The 25,628-nt window shown below is 36.0% G+C and overlaps 2 protein-coding genes across 14 annotated transcripts in view; both read right to left on the bottom strand.

Annotated features, from left to right (window-relative positions):
- The window catches only part of DOCK3 (dedicator of cytokinesis 3), a 726,815-nt gene that overhangs the window by 411,323 nt on the left and 289,864 nt on the right, over positions 1-25,628 (bottom strand). The window lies entirely within an intron of this gene.
- Positions 9,963-11,894, bottom strand: LOC306638013 (tyrosine-protein phosphatase non-receptor type 2-like). Its single transcript, XM_079101061.1, has 2 exons — positions 11,774-11,894; positions 9,963-11,705 (listed from the first exon to the last, which is right to left on the bottom strand). Exons 1-2 carry the CDS (start codon positions 11,840-11,842, stop codon positions 10,533-10,535), a joined length of 1,242 nt encoding a protein of 413 aa, XP_078957187.1. The 5' UTR covers positions 11,843-11,894; the 3' UTR covers positions 9,963-10,532.

Here is a 25,628-nt window from a genome sequence, read left to right as displayed (position 1 = left end):
AAGAGGTGGTAGTGACAGAACACACACTTTGATAGGTTGAGTGGAACAGATACAGCCCAAGCTCAGAATACACTGAAAAGAGAAAACTGCTCACCAAAAATACCCTCACAAAATAGAAGAGAAATACATCCTAAGAGATACAAGAATCTCAACACAGAAACACAGGAAACAAGTCAACAAGACACCTCTAAAAGTTCATAACTCTGAAAAACCGAATCCATAGATAATGAAGTGGGTGAAATGAAGGACAGAGAATTCAAATGTGCACAGGCGGCCACATGCAGCAGCCCCAGCAAGCTCACGCTTGAGGCGGCACTGGCACAGCGATAACCGTGTGGGCGAGCTGGTCGCGACACAGCAGGCACTTTTCCAGCTACACAACCAACCCCCCCACCCATCCCCCCGCCATGGGCTGCCCGGGGGAGCAGGACGCGCCCACCTGCTGGCCTGCAGCCGCCTCCTCCCCTGCCCTTGATGTGCAAGCACTGGAGGAACCTTCTGAGTGAGGCCTCGGAGGAGGAAGATGCAGAAACGCTGGGCTCCTGGGGGCGCCCACGTGAGACCAGCACTTCACCCTGCACTTCAGCCCGCAAGACCTGCAAAGAGAAGCATGCAAGGAAGCGTCCCCCAAAAGTAGAATAAAAAAGTTGGTCATTCCCAGTCCACCACCGATTCCTTCCCACGGTCCTGTTGCTGCAGGCAGCAACAAGTGGTGGCCGTACAGGGACTTCGGCAAGGTAGGTAAGTACTGAGGAACCTTGCGGGAGTCTGGCGGGGGCGGTTAAGGGTGAGGGAAAGTAAGAGAAAAATAGGAAGGAAGGAGAAAAATAAAGAGGCTGTTCATTCCCAGTCCGCCTCCATCATGGCACAGCGGGTAAACTGAGGAACCTCACAGGAGTAGGGTGAGGGAAAGTAAAGCTGTTCATTCCCAGCCCGCCTCCATCATGGCACAGCGGGTAAACTGAGGAACCTCGCAGGTGAGGGAAAGTAAAGCTGTTCATTCCCAGTCCTCCTCCATCATCGGCATGGTGGGTAAACTGAGGAATCTCGTGGGAGTCTGGCCAGAGTGGTATAGGGCAAGGGAAGGAAAAGAATTCATAAAGGGGTTGGAAATCTGAAAGAATGAGATGACCAAAGTCATAAAGGGTTTATTAATGAGCAATGGTACAGCAGTAAAAGAATCTACTGTAAAGTCATATGTTCAAACCTTAGCAAAGTGAGCCCATGGTTTATAGAGGAAGGCTTACTTAATGTACCACAATGGGATCTTCATAAACAGGATCTAATAGCGACAGAAAAACGGGGTTCCTCTTCCTAAAGGAGCATTTCCTATGTGGCAATTTGGGAATGTTTAACTTCATATAAACCTAGCGTCCAGAGAAGTGTCGCTGAAAGTGCGGAAGCCTTAGGAAAGTACAAGAGCGAAAATCTATTAAACAAAGAGAACAAAGTAAGGAAGAATTGAGTGGTAGTGACTTAGAAAGTAATTACTCAGATAACTTAAGAAAAACAAGGAGAAAAGGTAGGGGAAGGCTAGATTCAGCCTTCGGCACCACCATGGGGGGATCCTCTGATCAAGGTCATTCAGGATCTTTCTAAGCATTTAGACGCCCTGGAATGCAGGGAACCCCAGAGTTCGTTGAACCTGCCCATATTTGAGGACCAGGATGGATGGAGATGCCATCAACCATTAGATTTTAAAACCATTAAAAACTTTAAAGAGGCAGTTATGACATATGGACCTCAGGCACCATTTATCATAAGTATGCTCGAGTCTTTGAGTAATTTAAATTTGACTCCTACTGATTGAAAACAGTGAACATGAACATGATAATTCTTCTCCTGATCATTCCACTGATTGAAACACCTTACAACTCTGATCTGTAGTTACAGGATGGCTTTTGTCCCTCCCTCCTTATGTGTCTTGTCACCGTTCATCCTTAATCATACTTTAGAGTACACTCTTCCTCATGTTGTTTTTTTTTAACTCAATGTTGGAATAGTAGTTTTCCTTTAATGATTTTTCCTCAAGTTCCTAGGTACCTCCCAATGCCAGTTTTAGCTAATGTGGAAGACCTGCTTGTGGTGTTGTCTTGACAAACAAGTGGATATTCTGATGGACCACGCTGCATCAGGATGTCTTGGACATTATTCAGGACCATAATTATAGCAGGGCTGCCAATTTATCAAGACAATTTAGTGCTGTGCTTAATGGATCTTGGAACTATCAGTTTGATAATCTCACCAGATCACTACGAGCCCAAACAATCTTAGTAAATTCTACTAAAGTCAAGGTGCCTGCTGTTGCTGATGTAATTACGTTTTTTAAAGATATTGTACAATGGGGTAAAAAATGGGTAGGCATTATAGGGTTCTAGTTAATACTTCTGTTGTTTATTGTGTTAGCATTTTATTGTATGTGTAAGATTCCTTCCTGTGGTCTCACTGCTGCAGGTGGCAACAAAATGACTATTATATGAACCCAGGACACATAAGCAACTAAGAAAGGCAATACAGGATATAACTGAAAATTTTCAATAGAGACAGATTCTGCAAAAGCACCAGCAGAAACTTTAGAAATGAAACTGAAATAAATTAAATTAAAAAAAAACTCAGTTGAAAGTCTCACCAATCAACTATATAAACCAGAAGGCAGAATTGCAGCTTTGATGACAAGGTGAAAGAAGCAGAACATAAGACAGTAATAAAGAAAAAAATGAACAGAATAAACAAGAACTCTGGGACAATACTAAAATACCTAACTTAAGGCTCGCAGTTCTTGAAAAAGGAGTAGTGATATACACCAATGGCACAGAACACCTACCCAATGCAATAATAACAGCAGAAAATTTCCCGAATATTAAGAATGAGAGATAGACATCAAGACACAAGTTGTATTTAGAACCCCAAATAGTCATGACCAGAAAAAAACCTTTCCTCAGCATATAGTTAAAATGTCAAAAACACAGAGCATGGAAAGAATTTTAAAAGCTACAAGAGAGAAATGCCAAATCACTTACAAAGGCAAAACCATCAGAATGACAGCAGATTTCTCAGCAAACTGCTAAAAGTCAGGAGAGCATGGAATGATCTTTTAAGCACTGAAAAAAAAAAAAAAAACCTGTCACCCTGGATTAGCATATCCAGTAAAATTATGCCTTAAAATAAAAAAAAAAGAAATAAAGACCTTGAAAGATAAGCACAAACTAAAGTAATTCGTGGCCATTAAGCAAGCAAAGACGATATTTAAAGGAATCCTATGTACGAACAAGGAAGATAAACATAAGCAAGTGAGCATGGGAAGGAAAATAAATTCTCATAAGAAGAACAGATAAACGAGAATTAGAAATAAATCAAACATTGGAAATGACAAAAATGCCAGAAATTAGTACTTACCTTTCAATAATAATCCTGAATTTAAATGACCATAATTTGCCAAATGAGACAGACTGGCAGATTAGATTAAAAAACAAGATCCAACTGTTTGCCGTTTGCAAGAAATACCTTACTGACTAAAAACATGCACAGGCTGAGAGTGAATAAATGGAAAATGCTATTCAATGCAAATGCATTTTGAATACAAGCAGAAATAGCTATTCGCATATCTGAAAAAGACTTCAATCCAAAATTAGAAGAGACAAAGGTTACCACATCCTAGTAAGTAATCCATCAAGAAGATGTAACATTTGTAAATATTTACGTCCCATATGTCAATACACAATTTCATATAACAAATACTACCTGACATAAACTCCAATACAAAAATAGAAGGTGACTCCAATACCCACTTTCACTAATAGAAAGACCATTCTGATGAAAAAAAAAAAAAATCAGCAAAGAAACAGAGTTTAACTATAATTTAGATCTAATGAACTTAACAGACATGTAGACAATATTCCATCCAACAACAGATAGAGCACACACCTTTTCTAGAACCTAATGAACTTTCTCCAATACAGATCATATTTTCAAACATAAACAACCTTAGCAAATACAAAAAAAAACTTCTTCCATCTTATCAGATCATAATTGACTGAAAGTAGAAATCAACAGCCAGAGAAACTACAAATACATGGAGACTGAACAATATACTTTTGTGTGGTCAGTGAACAACTGAAGAGATCAGGAATAAAATTTTAAAATTCCTAGAACCAAATGAAAAAGGGAACACAATAAACCAGAATCTGTAGGATACAATTCTATGAGGGATTTTATGGTTATGAGTGCCTACATTTTTTAAAAAAATCAGAGACCTCAACTTGATAGCCTAATAATGCATCTCAAAATCTTAGAAAAACATGAATAAACAGCACCCAAAACCAGTAGAAGGAAAGAAATAATAAAAATCAAACAAGAAATTAATGAAACAGAGACTAAAACAAAAATAAAAAATATATACCTAAGAGTTGGTTTTTTTGGAAAGATAAAAAGAGTGATAAAACATTAGCCAAAATGACCAAAAATTGAAATGAGGGAAGATTCAAATTAATGAAGTTACAGTAAAAGATTGGAGTATTACAACAGATATCACTAAAATCCAGAGAATCATTAGGGGCTACTTCAACAAATTTTATTTTAATAAACGGGAAAATCTTTAAGAAATGGAAAAATATTTAGATATATATAACCTACCAAAATTGAACTGAGATGGTATAACAAATACAAATAGATCAGTAACAAACAAAGGAATTTAAGCAGTAATAAAAAGTCTCCCAGAAAAGAAAAGACCAGGTTCAGACAGGTTCATTGCTGAATGTACCAGACCTTTAAAGAACACAACTGCTCTTCAAATTATTCCATGAAATACAAAGGGAAGGGATACTTTCAAACTCAATCTCTAAAACCAGTATCACCCTGATACCCGTACCAGATAATGATGTCACAAAAAATTAAATAGATCACAAACCATGACCCAGTTGCTTTCATTCCAGGGATGCAGAGACAGTTCAACATATCCATCAATAAACACAATACACCACATAAACAGAATCAAGGATAAGTCATAATCATTCCACTGGAGGCAGAAAAGCCTTTAACAAAACTCAATATCCCTTCATGATAAAAGCCACAAAGAAATTTAGAAAGATCTTACCTCAACATCATGAAGCAATATATGACAAACCTGAAGCCAATATCATACTTAATGAGCAAAACCAAACGTGTTTCCTCAAAAAACAGGAATGAGACAAAGATGTCCACTCTTTCTACTTCTATTTAAAATAGTACTTGAAATTTTAGCCAAAGCGACTAATCAAGAGAAAGAAAAGAGGAATACAAATAGGAAGAATTCAGATTATCTCTGTTTACAGAGGACAAGATCATATTCTTAGAGTACTCTAAAGACGCTACCAAAAAATTTTTAGACCTGATAAATTCAGCAAAGTAGCAGGATAAAAAAAAAAAATCAACAAACAAAAGTCAATAACTTTTCTACACACCAACAATAAACCTGATGAGAAAAAAATTCCATTCATGATAGCTTAAAAAATAAAATACCTAGAAATCAATCTAACCAAAAGGATGAAAGACCTCTACAGTGAAAATTCCAGAAAACTTAAGAAACTGAAAAAGATCCATAAGGTGGAAAGACCTCCTATGTTCATGGAAAGGAAACTTAAAATAGCTAAAATGGCTATATTACTGAAAGCAATCTATAGATTCAATGCAAACTCCATCAAAATACCAATGATATTCTCCACAGAACTAGAAAAAATAATCTGAAAATTCATAAAGAAGTAAATATAACCTGAACAACCTAAATAATCCTAGGCAAAAAGTGCAATTCTTAGGTCATCACAATATCCAATTTCAAAATATACACAGAACCAAAATAATTTTAAAAAATCATGAAAACAGACATGTAGAAACAGAATAGAATACAGGACCCAGAGACAACATATAAAGCGATAGCCATCTGATTTTTGCCAAAAGTACCATAAAAACATACATTAAAGAAAAGACAGTGTCGTCAACAAATGGAGCTGGGCAAACTAGATATCCATACATAGAAGACTGAAACTAAAAAGCAACAAACTTTCAAGAGCAAAATGTAGGAATATCACAGATATGTTTGTGTGTACACAGAGACACACAGACACAGAAAGCGGAGGGGAAAGAGGGAGGAGGAGGATATTTTTGGTACTTTTTGTTAAGAGTCACTTGTCTGTAGAACCATGGATTTATTTCTGGGATCTCTATTTTGTTTCATTGTTCTTTGTGCCTGTTTTTTATTTTTTTATTTTTTATTTTTTTTATTTTTATTTTTTTTATTTTTTGCCAGTATCATGGTGTTTTGGTTACTACAGGTCTGTAGTGCGTCTTGAAATCAGTTATTGTGATATGCTAACCCAGTTAGCTTCAGACATTAGAAGGAAACTCCACAGAGTTCCCTTAGGACCTGACAATACTCTGAACAATCTTCTTAAAATAGTCATTAAGATTTTTTTTACAATTGAGTTCAGGAGGAAATTAAAAGGAAGAGGGAACAGTGCAAAAGAATTTAAGTGACTCGAGAGGCTGTACTATAGGAGGTCAACCCAAAATGAGGCTCCTGGGAAAAAGGGCAGTCCACCTCTGCTTGCTTTGGCTGTGGACAGAAAAGACTGAAGTCAAGGGGACTGTTTGCAAGGAGGACCACTGGAAGTTGTACTGTCCCCTCAAAGGTCCCTGTGCTCAGATGACTCCCTGATGGTCCAACAATAGGACTGAGGAGGCCTGGGGTCCCCCTTAGTGTTTTTTGGTTTTTTTTTTTTTTTTGCTATGACTAAAAGGATCTGACCAGAACAATAATAGAGGAGGAAAAGTTTATTTGAGGGCTCACAGTTTCAGAGGTTTTAGTTCGTAGAAGTCCGGTCTGTTCCTTGGGGCTTGAGGTGAGGCTGAACATCATGGTGGGAGAGGGTGGTGGAGGGAAGTAGCTCACATCATGGTGATAAGGAAGCAGAGAGACAGAGTCCATTCTCCAGATATAAAACATATACCCCACAGTCATGCAATGGGCTGATTTAAAAATTAAGCCAACCTGACCCCATTTTGTTCAGACATCTTAACCTGTATAAAATCGGGACCCCTTTTCCTCATGAGCCCACTCACATAGAAGCTAACACCTCCACCCTACCCCACTTGTACCCTGATCACAATATCCTTAACTTGTAAAATGTAAGCTTGCCCTTCTGACCATGTACTGATGATTTCTAAGAAAACCGTTTTATGTGGTTGTAACTGCCACTCTCTACCCCAACCTTCCTATGTGATTTTCTAGCTTTGAAGCCACAGTCAACACTACGTTGGTGTCAGAGACTACGGAACAGTTTGCTTTCTGCTTTCTCAGACCTGGCCAGAATAAATTCTTTGTCTTTTGCTTCAAAAGAACCCAGAATTTTTATTTGGGATACTGGAATAGCACCTTGACAGTCATTTCCCCAATGAACCACTTCTGAGTACAACCTACCTGCCTCCAGTTACCACACAGTTAATCCCATCGAGGATTAATCCATTGATTATGGTAAGGATATAACCTAATGATTTCTTCCCCAAACCTTTCATGGTCTCACACTTGAGCTTTTGGGATACACCACATCTAAATCATAATAGTACTCTCCACTCATTAAAATGTATTTATTCTAATGGCTTAAAGCACTGACTGAAATCATTCTATTTTGTTTTCCTAGCTCTGGTTTATACCTGCTCCTTTTACTCCCTATTCTCCTTCTTACATTACATACTCAAATCCCTCAAAATCCCTCAAATCCCTCCACCATCCATCTTTTTTCTCCTTTTTACACTTGGTGTATATAATTTTTTAAATTTTCTTTTTCTCTCTCTTTGACCAATTTTTTTTTCTTTCCCCTTTGAGTCTCCATATATTATAGCAGTTTTACTGTATTTAGTAAATAACTTTTTTTCCTATTCCAGAATGAGTTTATTCCAGAATTAGAGGAATTGTAGAGAACAGTAGCAACAAGTTTAACTTCTCATAAGGTTGAATAGTACATGGCTTGGTTGTGAAGTGACTGTAGTAAATAAGGTTCAGTGGCTTCTCTTGAAGTGGTGCTAATATTGAGAACAGCAGAGGCTACCCACTGAGTTAAAGTACCAATACCTGGATATTCACCCAACCCAGGGCTCTTAAGAGAAAGAAATTTGTGAAATAGTTTCTTACTTGAAAGAAGAAGTGATAACCATCCCATTAGATGGGCAGACATACATGTAATATGAAAAAGCAAAGGAACAAACCACCCCAAACAGCCCATAACAAATCAACAACTGATTCTTCAACAACACAAGGGAGGAAATGTCAGAGAAAGAATTTAGAAAGTTCATAGTTAAAATGTTCAAGCTAAAAGAAGATGTAAGCAGTGAAATAAAAGATCACTTCAATAAAAAGAGAGATCCTGACCAAATGGAAATCCTGGAAATGACTCAGCAAACCAACTTAAAAATTCAATGAAAAACATCACCAATAGCTTGGACCACTTTGAAGATAGGTTTTCAGGCCTTGAAGACAAAGTATATAATCATGAAAATAAAGTTGACCATAAAGAAAAGATGTTAACAGATCATGACCAGAATATTCGAGAAACTTGGGATACCATCAAGAGATGAAATTTAAGAATAATTGAGGTAGATGAAGGCTCTGAAATACAAATTAAGAGAAGGCACACTCTTTTCAATGAAATAATATGGGATAATTTTTTGAATCTTAGGAATGAAATGCAAATTCAAATACGAGATGCATATAAAACTCCAAAAAATAAAAAAGCCTATCAGAAGAGATCTTATCAAGACACATTATGATGAAAACACCTAATACGCAGAATAAGGCTAGAATTTAAAAACCTGCAAGACAAAAATGATAGATGACCTATAGAGGTAAATCAATCCAAATTTCAACCAATTTCTCAACCAAGGCCCTAAAAGTCAGGAGGGCCTAGAATAATAAATATCAAATTCTAAAAGAAAGTGTGTGCCAACCAAGATTACTATACCAGAAAAATTATTCTTCAGAATTGATGATGAAATAAAAACCTTCCACGATAAGCAGAAACTAAAAGAATTCATAACCACAAAGCCTGTACTATAAAACATACTCAATGAAATATTTCATGAAGAAAAAAATGAAAAAATAGAAAATCAGCATAGAGATAAATTACACTAGAAGAATAGTCAAAGGAAAAATAAAGTATGAATTAAACATTACAAATGAATCAAAATGGCAGAAAATAAAAATCATCTCTATAACAACACTGAATATAAATGATCTTAACTCTAATCAAAAGACATAGAGTGGCAGACTGAATTAAAAAATAAGACCAGTAACATGTCATTTGTAAGAGATTCATATTATAGACAAACACATCCACAGAATAAAGGTGAAAGGATGGGAAAATATATACCATGTGATTAGAAGTCATAAACACTAAAAAGTGGACTTCAAGCTGCAATTAACCAGAAGAGACAAAGAAGGTCACTTCATACTGATTTATGGAATTCATCTAACAAAATATAATGGTTGTAAATATTGATTCATCAAACAATGGTTCATCTATATATATAAAACAAATCTTTCTCAATATTAAAAATGAAACAGAAAACAATACAATAATACTGGGTAATTTCAAAGGTAGAACACCAAGATAAAAACTAAATAAAGATTATTCAGAACTAAAATGTACTGTTAATTAAATAGATCTAACAGATACCTATAGAATATTCCATCCATCAATGACTGAATTCGAATTCTTTTCAGTAGCATATGGAACAATTTCTAAAATAGATCATATTTCATGTCACAAAACAAATCTCAGCAAACACAAAAAACTAGAGATAATTCCTTACATTCTATCAAAACATAATAGAATGAAATTAGAAATCAACAACAAGATAAAAAATCAGACATAACTCCAACACTAGAGATTAAACAATACACTTTTTTTTTTTTACAATTTATTATTATTTTTTTAATGGTAACATTTTCAAATTGAACTTTTAAAAAGTACATTTAACTACAAAAGTAAGATTAAATAGGTACTTATAAAATATATTAACCCTGAAATGGTTAAGAATATAAAGTGTTGATGCCCATGTCCATAATACATTATACATTACACACATTAAAGGTCATTTTCTTTCCATTAATAATGTAATAAAACCACAATAATTATTGCTTGTATCAAGTGCAGGTTAAAATCCAGATAGCCTTCAAAATCAAATCCTTGTGATAAAGGATCTCTCAGTGTTGGTCGGGTAAGATATCACGTGTGCCGCGTGTGCATACAGGTGCAGTGTACTGACTCTTAACAGGCACGAAGGTCTTTATTCTAGACAACTGTTTACAGTTTGGGTTTCAGAGGCACCTGCAGTGAAGAGCCCTGAGATGCTGGGCTTGGGTTAAGTTCCACTTGTCAGGCTTGCTGTCTGTTCTACTGCACCATTTTGGGGTATGAGGCGTTTGCTGCTAACAGACAAACCTATGTGATTAATGCAGCAATGTCAGCTACTAGTGCAGAAGCTTGCTGGGCAAAACTGTTTATTTATAGGGCATTTTGCTGAAAAAATAGAGTCCAGCCAACCAAAGCGCCAACCAAAATGACTGACACAAACCCCATCTTAGTGAGAATAGGTTGCCAATATAACCACCTTTTTCTTTTTCGTTCAGTCTCATTTAGCCTCTGTTTCATCTGCTGCACCTTCTGAGCAGTGGTGGCTTTTGTGTCCTCTCGAATACGTTTCCGTAGAATACTGCCGCTGTCCTCCGCCACGCCCGGCACTTTCGAGGAGAGCCCTGCGCACCGCTCACTGGTCGGAGCCTCTTCTTCTGGGCCTATCCTGCTCCCATTGTACTTGCCAGTTATTCTGTTTGGTGAATGGTCGAAAGCAGGAGACAAGTCTTCTTTGGAAAGTTCTTTCCACCGTTTCTGGATAGTTGAATCTCCCTTTATCCACTTTGCTCCTTCTATTATGGCCATGTAAGAGAATCTGAGTTGATCTGGTGTCTGAATAAGTCCCATTCGGTATTTTCTCATGTTCAGCAACACTTGTTTAATGTTAATGTCATCTCCTTTTTCCATCAGAACAAGACAGGTGTCCACCAGAGAGAAGGTGCCGGAGCGCCCGATGCCTGCACTACAGTGGATCACTGCAGGCCCGTGGTCAGGGTTCAGGGAGCCAGATTCTCTCACTTTAAATAAGAAATTGAGAAATGAAGCTGGTGACTCAGGGACTCCAAAGTCTGGCCAGGTAGTATAATGAAAGTGAGAGATTGTTCTGATCTCACCACTATTGATATTTTCTAACTGTAGTAGGTGTACTGTATAATAAGACTTCACATCTTCAGACAAAAACTTCACACTGAATCCTGTTTCTTTAAACAGCATCTCTCGGTCATCCGTTGGCCAGTATTGTGCACATTTAACCGATTCTTTCTCCACAATTCGATTCAGCATGACAACTGCTTTGGACTTCTGCTGCCAAACCATGAGCCAGAAGTGGCAACACGTAGTGGGAAGTGGACCCTGAGTCAGGACGTAACCCCTCCGTGCCTCTCCCATGTCAACCAAGCTGGCGTTGATGTAATCATTCTCTGCATTCTGCAGTTTAACACGACTGTGATCATATGGGCTTACATCTCTGTATCTCTTTCGATTTCTGTTTTCTGGAAACTTGGCCACTCTATGAGGATAGTCATGGGACTCATTTCGAATTTCAGTGAATCCACTCTTTCAAATCTCCAGTGTTACACTTGTTCTCCATACTTTCTTTAATTTCAGTGAACCAGGTAGAGCGGTTGCCAGCGACACTGAGCGTCCAGCTCCTCGAACTCCTGCTCGACAGTGGCGGACATGGCGGCGGGAGCGAGCTGGTGCGAGCGGAGCCTGCGCCGGCAGAGAGGCTCAGGCCCCCTCACGATCCGGGGAGAGCGCTGGCGCTGTGGCGCATGCGCGCTCCGCGCCCCACCCCGCCCCCTCCAACAATACACTTTTGAATGATGAATGAATCACGAAAAGAAATCAGGGAAGAAATAAGATGATTCTTAGAAACAAATGAGAATAGTAACACAACATATCCAAATCTCTGGGACAATATGAAGGCAGCTCTAAGTTTATAGCACTGAGTTCATGCATTATACCTTAAGGCCCTACAAAGAGAACGAACTAACACCAAAATTGGCAGAAGAGAGCAAGTTGTTAAAATCAGAGCCCAAATAAATGAAATTTGAGACTAAAAATACACAAGATCAATGAAACAAAGACTTTGTGTTTTAAGGATAAATAAGATGAATAAACCCTTAGACAAACTAACTAGAGAGAAGATGCAAATTAACAAAATTAGAGATAAAAAGGGAAATACCACCATAGACATTAATAAAATCCAGAGGATCATTAGAAAATGTTTTGAAAATTTATACTCCAATAAGCTAGAAAATCTTGAAGATATTGACAAATTCCTCAAGATATATACCTACCCAAATTGACCCGTGGATATACAGAAAACTTAAACAGATCAATATTATCAAGTAATGGAATCGAAGCAGCTATCAAAAGCCTTCCAAAAAAGAACAGTCCAGAATTGGACAAATTCTCAGCCACATTCTTCCAGACTTTTAAAGAATACCAATTATCCTTAAATTATTCCATGAAATAGAAACAGAGGGAACACTGCCAAATGAATTCTATGAAGCCACTATCACTCTGATACCAAAACCAGACAAAGACAAATGAAGTGAAGAAAACTTCAGTCCAATATCCTTGATGAACATAGATGTAAGACATCTTTTTTAAAATATTCACCTTTTTTTCAGATTTACTTTATATTTTTTTTAGTTTTGCATGACAGTAGAATGTATTTTGACATATCATATCTACATGGAATATAACTTCCCAATTTTGTGGTTGTATATAATATGGAGTTACACTGGTCATGTAATCATATATGAACACAGGAAAGTTATATCTGATTCATTATACTGTCTTTCCTATTGCCATCCTCTTCACTTTCCCCAACTCTGCCCTAATCTGGTGATCCTCCCCCCCCTACTGCAGTCAGCATCCATGTATCAGAGAGACATTCGGCCTTTGTGTTTTTTGGATTGGCTTATTTCACTTAGCATGACAGTCTTCAGTTCCCTCCAGTTACCAGCAAATGCCATTATTTCATTATTCTTTATGGTTGAGTCATATTCTATTGTGTATATATATCACAGTTTCTTTTTCCATTCGTCAGTTGAAGGGCATCAGGGTTGGTTCCACAATCTAACTATTGTGAATTGAGCAGCTATGAACATTGATGTGGCTATGTCACTGTAGTATGCTGATTTTAAGTCCTTTGGGTATAGGCCAAGAAATGGGATAGCTGGATCAAACGGTGGTTCCATTACAAGTTTTCTGAGGAATCTCCATACTGCTTTCCAGAGTGGCTGCACCAATCTGCAGTCCCATCAACAATGTATGAGTGTACCCTTGATGTGGCTGCATCACTGAAGTATGCTAAAGTACCAGGATACAAAGTCAACATACACCAATCAATCACATTTCTAAATTCCAATGATGAATCTACTGAAGGAAAATTATCCCATTCACAATAACCTTAAAAAAATTAAAATAATTGGGAACTAATCTAAAGAAGGAGGTGAAGGACTTCTACAAATTAATTTTTAAAACACTGAAGAAAGATATTCAAGAAGACAATAGAGATTCAAGACCTCCATAATAGGCAGAACTTAAATTATTCCATGAAATAGAAACAGAGGGAACACTGCCAAATGAATTCTATGAAGCCACTATCACTCTGATACCAAAACCAGACAAAGACAAATGAAGTGAAGAAAACTTCAGTCCAACTTCAGAACTTAATATTGTCAAAATGGCCAAACTACCAAAAGCACTACACAGATTTAATGTAATTCCCATCAAAATAGCAATGACATTCTTCACTGAACTAGAAAAAGAAGTTCTAAAATTCATTTGGAAAAATAAGAGACCTAGAATAGCCAAAGCAATTCTGTGCAAAAAGAACAATGATGGAGACATCAGATTACGGGACCTCAAATTACACTACAGAGCTATAACAAAAACAGCATGGTCCTGGCACCAAAACAGACATGAAGATCATTGGAATAGAAGAGAAATCACACAAACAAACACCTATAAATATAGTCATCTATATTTATATAGATGACTATATAAACATTTGGTGTAGAAAAGAGACTTTTTAACAAATGGTGCAGGGAAAACTAGACATCCATATGTAGAAGAATGAAACTTGACCCCTGTCTCTCACCCTGCACAAAGTGAATTCAAATAGATCAAAGACCTAGGAATTAGACCAGAAATTCTGCAACTGCGAGAAGAAAATATAGGCCCAATACTCCAACATGTTGGCACAGGAACCAACATTCTTAACAAGATTCCTAAGTTCAAGAAATAAAACCAAAAATCAGTAAGTGAGATAGCATCAAATTAAAAAGTTTCTGCAGACAACACACCATGTCTTATTCAACATACACAAATCATAATTTGCTACTTAATTCAACTAAGGACAAGAATTGTGAAATCATCTCAATAGAAACAGTAAAGGTCTTTGATAAAATCCAGCACCCTTTCACATCCAAAACATGGAAAAGCTAAGGATGGTAGGAACTTACCTCAACATCATAAAGCTACTTATTACAAACCCAAAGCAAACATCATGTTGAATGGAGAAAAACTAAAAGCATTTCCTCTAAAATCAGGAAGAGGACAAGGATGCCCACTCTCACAATGTCCTCAAAACATCAGCCAGAGTGATGAGGTAAGAGAAGGGAATAAAAGGGATACAAATAGGAAATGAAGAAGTCATACTATCTCTCTTTATAAGATCCCATATCTAGGAGACCCAAAAAACTCCACCAGAAGACTTTCAGAGCTCATGAATGAGTTCAGCAAAGTAACAGGATATAAGATCAACACCCATAAATCAATAGCTTTCTTATATCCAATAATGATTCAGCCAAAGAAGAAATCAGGAAAACCATCCCATTTATAATAACCTCAAAAAAATAAAACAAAATACTTGGGAATTAATCCAATCAAGAGGTAAAAGAGTTCTGTGATGAATATTATGGAACACTGAAGAAAGAAATTGAAGAGGACTTTAGAAGATGGAAAGTCCTTGCACATTCTTGAATAGGCAGAATTAGTGTCATCAAAATGGCCATACTACCAAAAGCAATACACAGATTCAATGCAATCCCCATCAAAATACCAAAGATATTCTTCATAGAATTGGAAAAAAACAACTGTTAATTCATTTGGAAGAATAAGAGAATAGCCAGCACAAAACTGAGCAAGAAAAACAATGCAGGAGGATCACAATACCCGATCTGAAATTATCCTACAGAGAGGCAATAACAGCAGCAGCATGGCATCAAAATAGGACAAATGGAACAGAGTAGAAGACACAGAGATAAACTCACACACTTATAGCCACCTAATACTTGTCAAAGGTGCCAAAACTATATCTTGGAGAAAAGACAGCCTTTTTAACAAGTGGTGCTGGGGAAACTGGATACTATGTGTAGAAAAATGAAACTAGAACCCTATCTCTCACCCTGCACAAAACTGAAACCAAAATAAATCAAAGGTCACCAGAAACCTTGTAACTCTGAGAAAAAAGACATAGGGTCAACACTCCATCACATAGGCACAGGTACTGACTTCCTCAAAAAGACCCCAAAAACCCAAGGAAAAAAAAAAAGAGTTAATAAATGAAACAGCATCAAATTAAAAAACTTCTGTATGGTGAAGGAAACAACCAAGAATGTGAAGAGAGAAGCCTACAGAATAGGAAAAAATATTTTTAGCTACTCCACTGATAGGGGATAAATATACAGAATACACAAAGAACTCAAAAAACTTCTCACACACACACCCTAATAACCCAATCAATAAATGGGCAAAAGAACTATACAGAAACTTTTCAAAAGAAAAAAACACAAATGTTAAACAAATACAGGAAAAAATGTTCAACATCTCTAGCAATCAAGAAAATGCAAATAAAACTACACTAAGATTTTATCTTATTTCAGTCAGAATGGCAATGATCAAGAATACAAACAATAAATACTGATGAGGATGTGGGGAAACAGGAGGTACACTTGTACACTGCTGGTAGGATTACAGACTAGTATAACCACTCTGGAAAACAGTATGGAAATCCTCAAAAAATTAGGAATGAAACCACCATATGGTCCATCTATCCCACTCCTCAGTGTTGTCCTTCCAAAACTAAAATCAACATACTATAGCAATAGAGTCACCTTGATGTTTATAGTATCACAGTTCACAATAGCTAATTGTGAAATCAACCAGGATGCTTATGGATGAATGGATTAAGAAACTATGGTTTATATATACATACAATGGAGTTCTACTCAGCCACAAAGAAGAATGAAATTATGGTATTTGCTGATAAATGGACAGAAATGAAACACATCATGCTAAGTGAAATAAGCCAAACTCAGAAACTCAAAAGTCAAATGTTTTCCCTCATATGTGAAAGCTAGAGCAAAATAAAAGAAAGGAGGAGGGAAAGATAGGATAGCAAAAACATACAGGGAAGATCAGTAGAAGGAGACTCAAACAGAGTAGTGGAATAGGAAAAGGGAGGCAATGCAAAATGAATTCTTTAAAAATCATATCCTGTACACACAAAAATATACAATAGGGAATTTCACCTTTGTGTATAAGTAAAAAGAAACAAATATAAATAGAGAAAAGAAAGGAAGTCCAAAAGAGTAGAGGAAGGAGGAGGAGGATGGGGGGGGGGGGAAGGGGAGGGATAAAGGAAAGGGAAAAGGGGAGCAACTGAAATAGAATTTCATACATGTATGATTTTTTGGGATGATTCCAAATACTATGTATAACTATTAAGCTCTAGTTAAAAAAAAAAAAAATAGGACACAGGCCAAGCCCAGAACCACCAGGCAAGACTTCCACACCAGGAAGGCAGGATCAAAGACCCAGGTCCAGACCAGCCCGGCCCCCGGCAACAGTCTAGTGCCTGTGCTATGGAGGACAATCTGCCAATACGTGGAGGTGCCTCTGCCTACTAGCAGGAATTATACTGCACCTGAGGCCACCACCCCTAGAGGGGCAACATCCTTTTTGGGTCACTGCATTATCAAGTTCCTTCCAGACATCAGGCTACTGAACACTAGGAGCTTTCAACAGTACTGTATAGTCTTATTGTAGATTTTTTTTATTAGTAGTAATGTTATAATTATTCTTATTATACCTACTATTATTCCTATTTTTCTTTTCTTAGTATTTTTCTCATCCTCTCTATTTTCCTCTTATCTATCTGTCTCCTTGGAGACTCTTTCTCCCTTTTCACATGCTAACAACCAATTTCTTTTAATTCCACTTTCACTACTCCTATGACATAGTACCTCTATAGACACAATTCTTATCTCATTAACATTGTATCCTACACCCTTCTCCATCCTCTTTGTCCACCTTTAGAAATCATGATCCTTATTGCAAACCAATTGGCTAAAACGTAGATAATAATCAAACTCATACTCTCTGTTTATTAAGACAATATGATTAACATCTCAAAAGGGACTATTTGAGTTAAGGATGCATATTGTTTGTATGGTGAGCTGCTAATATTTATCTCTCACTTCAAAATGAGGTACTGGAAACCTGCAGGGACACTATAAGTCCCTGAAATACCTGCAATACCTCAGATTTGCACTACTAGAGGGGAAGATAACAGAGCAACATGAGAAAACAAGAGAAGACAGTGTACCAAACAAACGTAGATGCTACATTGGTAAAATCCAATGACAGCATGACAGAAGAAAGGTCTGAAAGGGTGTTCAGAATGTACATAATCAGAACGATCAGAGAAGCAAATGATGAGACAAAGAGAGAAAATGCAGGCATTGCATGATCACATCAATCAACAGTTAAAAGAGAAAATGCAGGAAGCAAAGAAAAAAAAAAAAAAGAAAACCAAACAGAAGTTCTTGAAATGAAGGAAACAATAAACCAAATTAAAAACTCCACAGAAAGCATAATCAATAGGATAGACCACCTGGAAGACAGAACCTCAGACATTGAAGACAAACTATTTAATCCTGAAAACAAAGTTGACCAAAGAGAGAAGATGGTAAGAAATCATGAACAGAACCTCCGAGAATTATGGGATAACATGAAAAGGCCAAAGTTCAGAATTATTGGGATTGAGGAAGGTACAGAGAAACAAACCAAAGGAATGTACAATCTATTCAATGAAATAATATCAGAAAATTTCCCAAATCTGAAGAATGAAATGGAAAATCAAGTACAAGAGGAGTGTAGGACAGCAAATGTACAAAATTACAACAGATCCACACCAAGGCACATTATAATGAAAATACCTAACATATAAAATAAAAACAGAATTTTAAAGGCTGTGAGAGAAAAAAATCAAATTACATTCAGGGGGAAGTCAATAGGGATATCAGCAGATTTCTTAACCCAGACCCTAAAAGCTAGAAGGGCCTGGAACAACATTTTTCAAGCTCTGAGAGAAAATGGACGCCAACCAAGAATCTTATACTCAGCAAAACTTACCTTCAAATTTGACAACAAAATAAAATCCTTCCATGATAAACAAAAGCTAAACAAATTTACAAAAGGAAAGCCAGCACCAGAGAACATTCTCAGCAAAATATTCCATGAGGAAGAAATGAAAAACAATGATGTAAGTCAACAAAGGGAGGAACTACCCTAAAGGAATACCCAAATAAAGGAGAAGCCAAGTCAAGTTAAAAACCAAAAATAAGCTAAAATGACTAGGAATACAAATCATATCTCAATAATAAACCTGAATGTTAATGGCCTGAACTCATTAATCAAAAGACACAGACTGGCAGATTGGATTAAAAAGAAAGACCCAACAATATGCTGCCTGCAAGAGACTCATCTCATACAAAAGAGATATTCACAGACTAAAGGTGAAAGGATGGGAGAAAACATACCATGCACATGGACTCAGTAAAAAAGTGGGGGTATCCATCCTCATATCAGATAAAGCAGACTTCAAGCCAAAGTTAATCAGAAGGGATAAAGAACGACATTTTATATTGCTTAAGGGAAGCATAAATCAGCAAGACATAACAATCATAAACACTTATGCCCTCCAAAAATCCTTCTCAATTCCAGGAACCAAATAGATCACAACACAATAATACTAGGTGACTTTAGCATACCTCCCTCACCACTGGATGAATGGCGATTATCAAGAATACAAGCAATAATAGGTGTTGGCAAGGATGTGGGGAAAAAGGTACACTCATACATTGCTGGTGGGGTGCAAATTAGTGCAGCCACTCTGGAAAGCACTGTGGAGATTCCTTAGAAAACTTTGAATGGAACCACAATTTGACCCAACTATCCCACTCCTTGGCTTCTACCCAAAGGACTTAAAATCAGCATACTACTGTGATGCAGCCACATCAATGTTCATAGCTGCTGAATTCACAATTGCTAGATTGTGGAAACTACCTAGATGTCCTTTAATTGATGAATGGATAAAGAAACTGTGGTATATTACTTATGGCATTTGCAGGTAAATGGATGCAGTTGGAGAATATCATGCTAAGTGAGATAAGCCAATCCCAAAAAACCAAAGACCGAATGATCTCTCTGATAAGCGGATGATGATACATAACGGGGGGTGGGAGGGAGGCAAGAATGGAGGAAGGATGGATTGTATAGAGAAAAAAAAGGGGTGGGAGGGGTGTGGGGAAGGAAAATAATGAAACAAACATCATTACCCTATGTACTTGCAGGATTACACAAATGGTGCAACTCTACTTCATGTACAAGCAGGGAATCAACAGTTGTATCCCATTTGTATACAAGGAATCAAAATAAATAAGTTTCTTAAAAAAGAGGCCAGAGTTGGTATGACCAAACCTGTCACACCCTCTCTCATAAAAAATAAATTAAAATTTAAAAAATTAAAAATAAAAAGCTTCTGCACAGCAAAGTAAACAATTAAGAGCATGAAAAGACAGTCCACAAAGTGGGAGTTCTTTCCTACCTGTTCCTCAGGGCATTTTATCCAGAATATTTAAAGAACTCAAAAAACTTAATACCAAAAAACAAATAACCCAAATCAGTAAATGGACAAATGAACTAAACTGGTATTTTCCAAAGCAGAAATACAAATGGCCAATACATGAAAAAAATGTTCACTATCTCTAGCAATCAGGGAATGCAAATCAAAACTACACTGAGATCTCATTTCACTCCAGTCAGAATGGCAATTATCAAGAATACAAAAATAATAAGTGTTGGTGAGAATGCAGGGGAAAGGGTACACCTGTACATTTTTGTTGGCGGGACTGCAAATTAATGTAATCACTCTGGAAAGTCATAGGAAAGATTCCTCAAAAAAATTAGGAATGGGAATCACCATATGACCCAACTATCCCCCTTCTCCATGTGTATACAAAAGATCTAAAATCAGCCTACTATACATATACAAACACATTAGTGTTTACAGCAGCACAATTCATAATAACCAAGTTATGGAACCAACCAAGGTACCCTTCGACAAATGAAAGGATCAAGGTAATATGAGGTGTATTCATAAAGGAGTACTATACAGTCATAAAAAGAATGAAATTATGGCATTCATCAGTAAATGGATGGGACTAGAGACTATCATGCTAAGTGAAATAAGCCAGATTTGGAAAGTTAAAGGTCAAATACTTTCTTTAATATGCAGAAGCTAATTCAAAATAAAGTAGGGTGGGGGGAGACTAAAACGTCAGGGAGAATTCTATATAAATAGAAGAAAGATCAGTGAAGGAGATGAAGAGGATTATAGGGGAGGAAGGAGGAATGGGATAAGGGAAGAATAGCATAATAAATATGACCTAATTTTCCTATATGTGTGTCTCTGTGTACACACACACACACACACACACAAACACATATACATTATTTATATAGATACATATACATATATATGATATATACCATCTTATATATCCACAAGACATTAACTATTTTTTAAAAATCCTAAAAGTAAATAGAAGAAAGATTAGTAGAGAGATGGGGATGGAGGAAGGAGGGGGGAAGGAGGAGGGCAGGGAGAAGGGAGGTATTAGGGACTGAATTAGAGCAAATTATATTCCATGCTTTTATGTCAAAATGAATCCTAATGGTATATATAACTCAAAACTACCAATTAAAAATCACAATGGAAAAAAATCCATTACTATATTGAATAAGAGCAGTGAGACTGCACATTCTTGTCTTGTTCCAGATCTCAGGGGGAATGTTTTCAGTATTACAGAGTCTCACTTATGTTGGGGTACAATCTTTGTACCCAGTTTGTTCTGGGTTTTATCATGAAGGGATAATGAGTTTCGTCAAAGGTTTCTCCTACATCTGAGATGATCATGTGATGTTTTAAAAAATAAATCTTTTAGTTGTAGGTGGACACAATGCCTTTATTTATTTTTTATGTTGTGCTGAGGATCAAACCCAGGGCTTCACGCTTGCCAGGCAGGCACATTATCAGTGAGCCACAACCCAGTCTTGATCATGCGATTTTTTTCTTTCATTCTGTTAATGTGTGATGTTTATTGACTTGTATACACTGAACCATTCTTGCATCCCTTGGCAAATCCAACTTGGTCATGATGAATAATATGTATGTTGGATTCAATTTGCTAATATTTGTTGACAATTTTTATGTGTGTGTTCATCAGGGATGTTGGCCTCATAGAATGCTTTCATTCTGTCCCTTTTAATTCTTTGAAAAAGTTGAGAAGAAATGATGTTAGTTTCTCTGTAAAAGTTTGAGTGAATTCAGCAAAGAAAGTATCCAGTCATCAACTTATCTTTTGGGGGGTACTTTTTATTATCTATTCAATGTCACTACTTGCTATTGGTGTATTTAGGAACCAGGTCCTCATGGTTTAATTTGTGTAGGCTATTTGTGCCTAGAAATTTATCAATTGCTTCTGAGCTTTCCCATGTTAGGGTATAATTTTTCATAAAAACCTTTAAGGATCGTTTACATTTCTGTGATATTGGCTGTAATGTCTCCTTTTTTACTCCTAATTTTACTTATTTGGTGTCTTCTTTCTTTTTTGTTTAGTCTAGCTAAAGATTTGTCAACTCTTTGTTTCACTGGTCTTCTGCATTTTTTTAAGCCTTTATTTCTGTTCTGATCTTCATTATTTCCTTTCTTCTACTAATTTTGGGTTTGGTTGTTCTTGCTTTTCTAGGCATTGACATGTACCATTATGTTACTCATTTGAAATCTTTGATTTTTTAATATATGGAAATTTATTCCTAAAAAATTCCCTCTTAGTACTGCTTTTGTGGCATGCTGTAAGTTTTGGTATGTTGTGTTTCTTTCATTTGTTTCAAGAAATGTTTTTATTTCCATTTTGATTTCAATAATAATTCACTGTTCAAAGGTGTGCTATTCATTCTCCATGTATTCATATAATTTTCTGTTGTTGCTGACTTCCAGATTTATTCCATTGTGATCAGAAAAGATATAGAATATGATTTCAATTTTTTGAACTTGTTAAAACTTGTTTTGTGGCCTAGTATTTGGTTCTTTCTAGAGAAAGTTCAATGCACTGATTTAAAAAACCTGTATTCTGTAGCTGTTTAATGGAATACTCTGTAAATGTTGAATTTCATTTGATCTACAGCATATTTTAACTCTGATGTTTCTTTGTTGAATATTTTGCTGGATGATCTCTCTACTGATGAAAGTGGGATACTGAAGTCATCCAGTATTATGATATTGGAGTCTATCAATTCCTTTAATTCTAATAGGGTTTGTTTTATTAAATAGAGTGCTCAACATGAAGTGCATATAGATTTACTATAGCATATTTTGTTGAATTGATCCCCTGATCATTATAATGTGAATGTCTTTGTCTTTTCTTACAGTTTTTGTCTTAAAATATATTTTGTCAGATATATAGATACTCCTACTTGCTTTAGATTTCAGTTTGCTTGGAATATTAATTTCCCACCCTTTCACTTTCAGTTTCTCTACATGTTTACGCATAATGTGGGTTTCTTATAGGCAGCATATTGTTGAGTTTGGTTTTTAATTCAGTTAGTCTGTATGTTTAAAAAAATTTTTTTTTAATTTTTAGATGTTGATAGACCTTTATTTTTATTCATTTATTTATATGTGGTGCTGAGAATCAAATCCAATGCCTCCCACATGCTAGACAGGCACTCTACTACTGAGTCACAACCCCAACCCCAGTTAGTCTGTATCTTTTAAATAGAGAATTTACTCCCTATACATTCCAAGTTATTACTTATAGGGAAATGGCCTCTGTCATTTTAAAAATTTTCTTCTGATTTTTTTGAATATTTTTTATTCTTTTCTCTCTCTTGTTCATCTTTGTGGTTGATTCTCCTCTATTTCCCTTCTATGTATTTGTTCTTCCAAAAAGAATTTGAACTTTTACATGCTTTTGTGATGATAGTTTTCTTTTTCTTTTCTTTATTTTGCTTCTGGATGTAGAACTTCCTTAAGCATCTTTTGTAAGGCCAATGTTGCTGTCATGAATTTCCTCAGTTTCTGCTCAAGTTGGAAGGTCTTTAATTATTCTTTTATGAAGGACAGTCTTATCAGATAAAATATCCTTGGTTTCCCTGAGTTGTTTAATGCAGTCAGTATAGCCTTGATAACAAAATCTGATAAAGGCCACCAGGGAAATTGGAGTTATAGACCAGTCTTACTCTGGAATATGGGCAAAAACTGGAATTAATGTTAACCAACAATGAAATGGATAAACTGGAATTAATGCACAACAACAACAGAGTGGACAAATACAGGATAATCATTACAGTGGAAAACTACATATCACACAAGTGAGCAGCCACTTGATATGGCAACATGAATAAGTCTAAAAACATTATTGAGGGGAAAAAAAGTTATAAAGCTACAGACAGAATAATGTAATTGCATAGAGAAAAATTTCATCTCTAAAACATACAAATGTATATAATTTAGGATTACACTACTGTTATACTATATATGAAAAAATTACTTCACAAAATATATATAAAAGACACAGAGAGATAACACAAAATTCATAATAGTCATTAAGTCTGTGTGGGGCAAGAAGGGAATGCACTCACAGGTGGTACAAAAGGAGCTTGAAAAAATTTTAAATCAGCTCTATTCTTTAAGGTGCACAGAAGAACTGTTTTTGTTATCATTATTATTTAACTGTACATGAGATATACATTTACTTCTATATATGCTAATTACAAATTAAAACAAGGAAAATGGGTGCTCACTCAGAAGAAAAGACATTGCCTTTCACCCAGATAAAGGTACACAAATGAGCAAAACAGGACAATTCATGATCCCCCAAAGGTATAATAAAATAAATACACTTAAACTCAAAATTTGTAACAATAACATGAATACTTAATGTTTTAAATATGATATACAAATATTCGAAGGAAAAGCGTCCCCTCACAAAAATTGTATTCAGTTTTATCCTAATTGATGGCATTAACTGAATAAATTGAGATGTTAGAGACCTGATCAACTCAAACTTCTATCCTATTTGCTTGAAAGCTGTATTTCTCAAAAATAGAGTATTTTGATGTACTTTGTCTTTAAAGAAATATAACCTTTTTTGAGGTGTGGTTTACACACAGTAAATCTTTCACATTCTGAGTATAATTGAGTTTTACCAAATACATATGCTGTAAAACTGTCACCACAAAGCCACATATTTTCCTTACTCTTCAAAAGTTTTTGCCTGTTTATTTGCAGTCAGTTCCCAGCTCTACTTCTGATTCCAGAAAAGTACTGATTTTCTTTTTATAAATATCATTTTTCAAGAATGTATTAACGAATCATAAAGTATGTACTCTTTGTGTCTGATTTCTTTTACTTGGAACATTTTTAAGATTCATCAATGTTGTTTATCAGCAGTTCATCTCTTCTCATTACTGTTTATTGTTTGTTCATAGGAATATACCAAAACTTGGTTATTCTTCTATTCGTGGACATCTGAGCTATTTCCAACTTGGGCTTTTATTTATTTTTTATTTTTTATTTTTTAATTTGTTGATGTTTTTATTTCTTTTTTTATTTTTATTGTAAACAAATGGGATGCATGTTGTTTCTGTTTGTACATGGAGTAACAGCATACCATTTGCATATTCATACATTTACACAGAGTAATGATGTTTGATTCATTCCGTTATTATTTTTCCTTCCCTCCCACCCCTCCCACCTCTATCTTTTCCCTCTATATAGTCCCTCCTTCCTCCATTCTTGCCCCCCTCCCACCCCCCATTATGTGTCATCATCCGCTTATCATTGAGATCATTTGTCTTTTGGATTTTTGAGATTGGCTTATCTCACTTAACATGATATTCTCCAATTTCATCCATTTGCCTGCAAATGCCATAAATTTATTGTTCTTTATAGCTGAGTAATATTCCATTGTATATATATATATACCACAGTTTCTTTATCCATTCATCAATTGAAGGGCATCTAGGTTGGTTCCACAGTCCCAACTTGGGCTTTTATGCAAAAAGCTACAAACATTTGTGTATAGGATTCTGTATGAATAA

This window comes from Sciurus vulgaris (genome assembly GCF_902686455.1).
Source record: "Sciurus vulgaris genome assembly, chromosome: 10".
NCBI classification, from domain to species: domain Eukaryota; kingdom Metazoa; phylum Chordata; class Mammalia; order Rodentia; family Sciuridae; genus Sciurus; species Sciurus vulgaris.
Note: the sequence above shows the minus strand (reverse complement) of the source record. Positions and strands in the feature narration are given on the sequence as shown.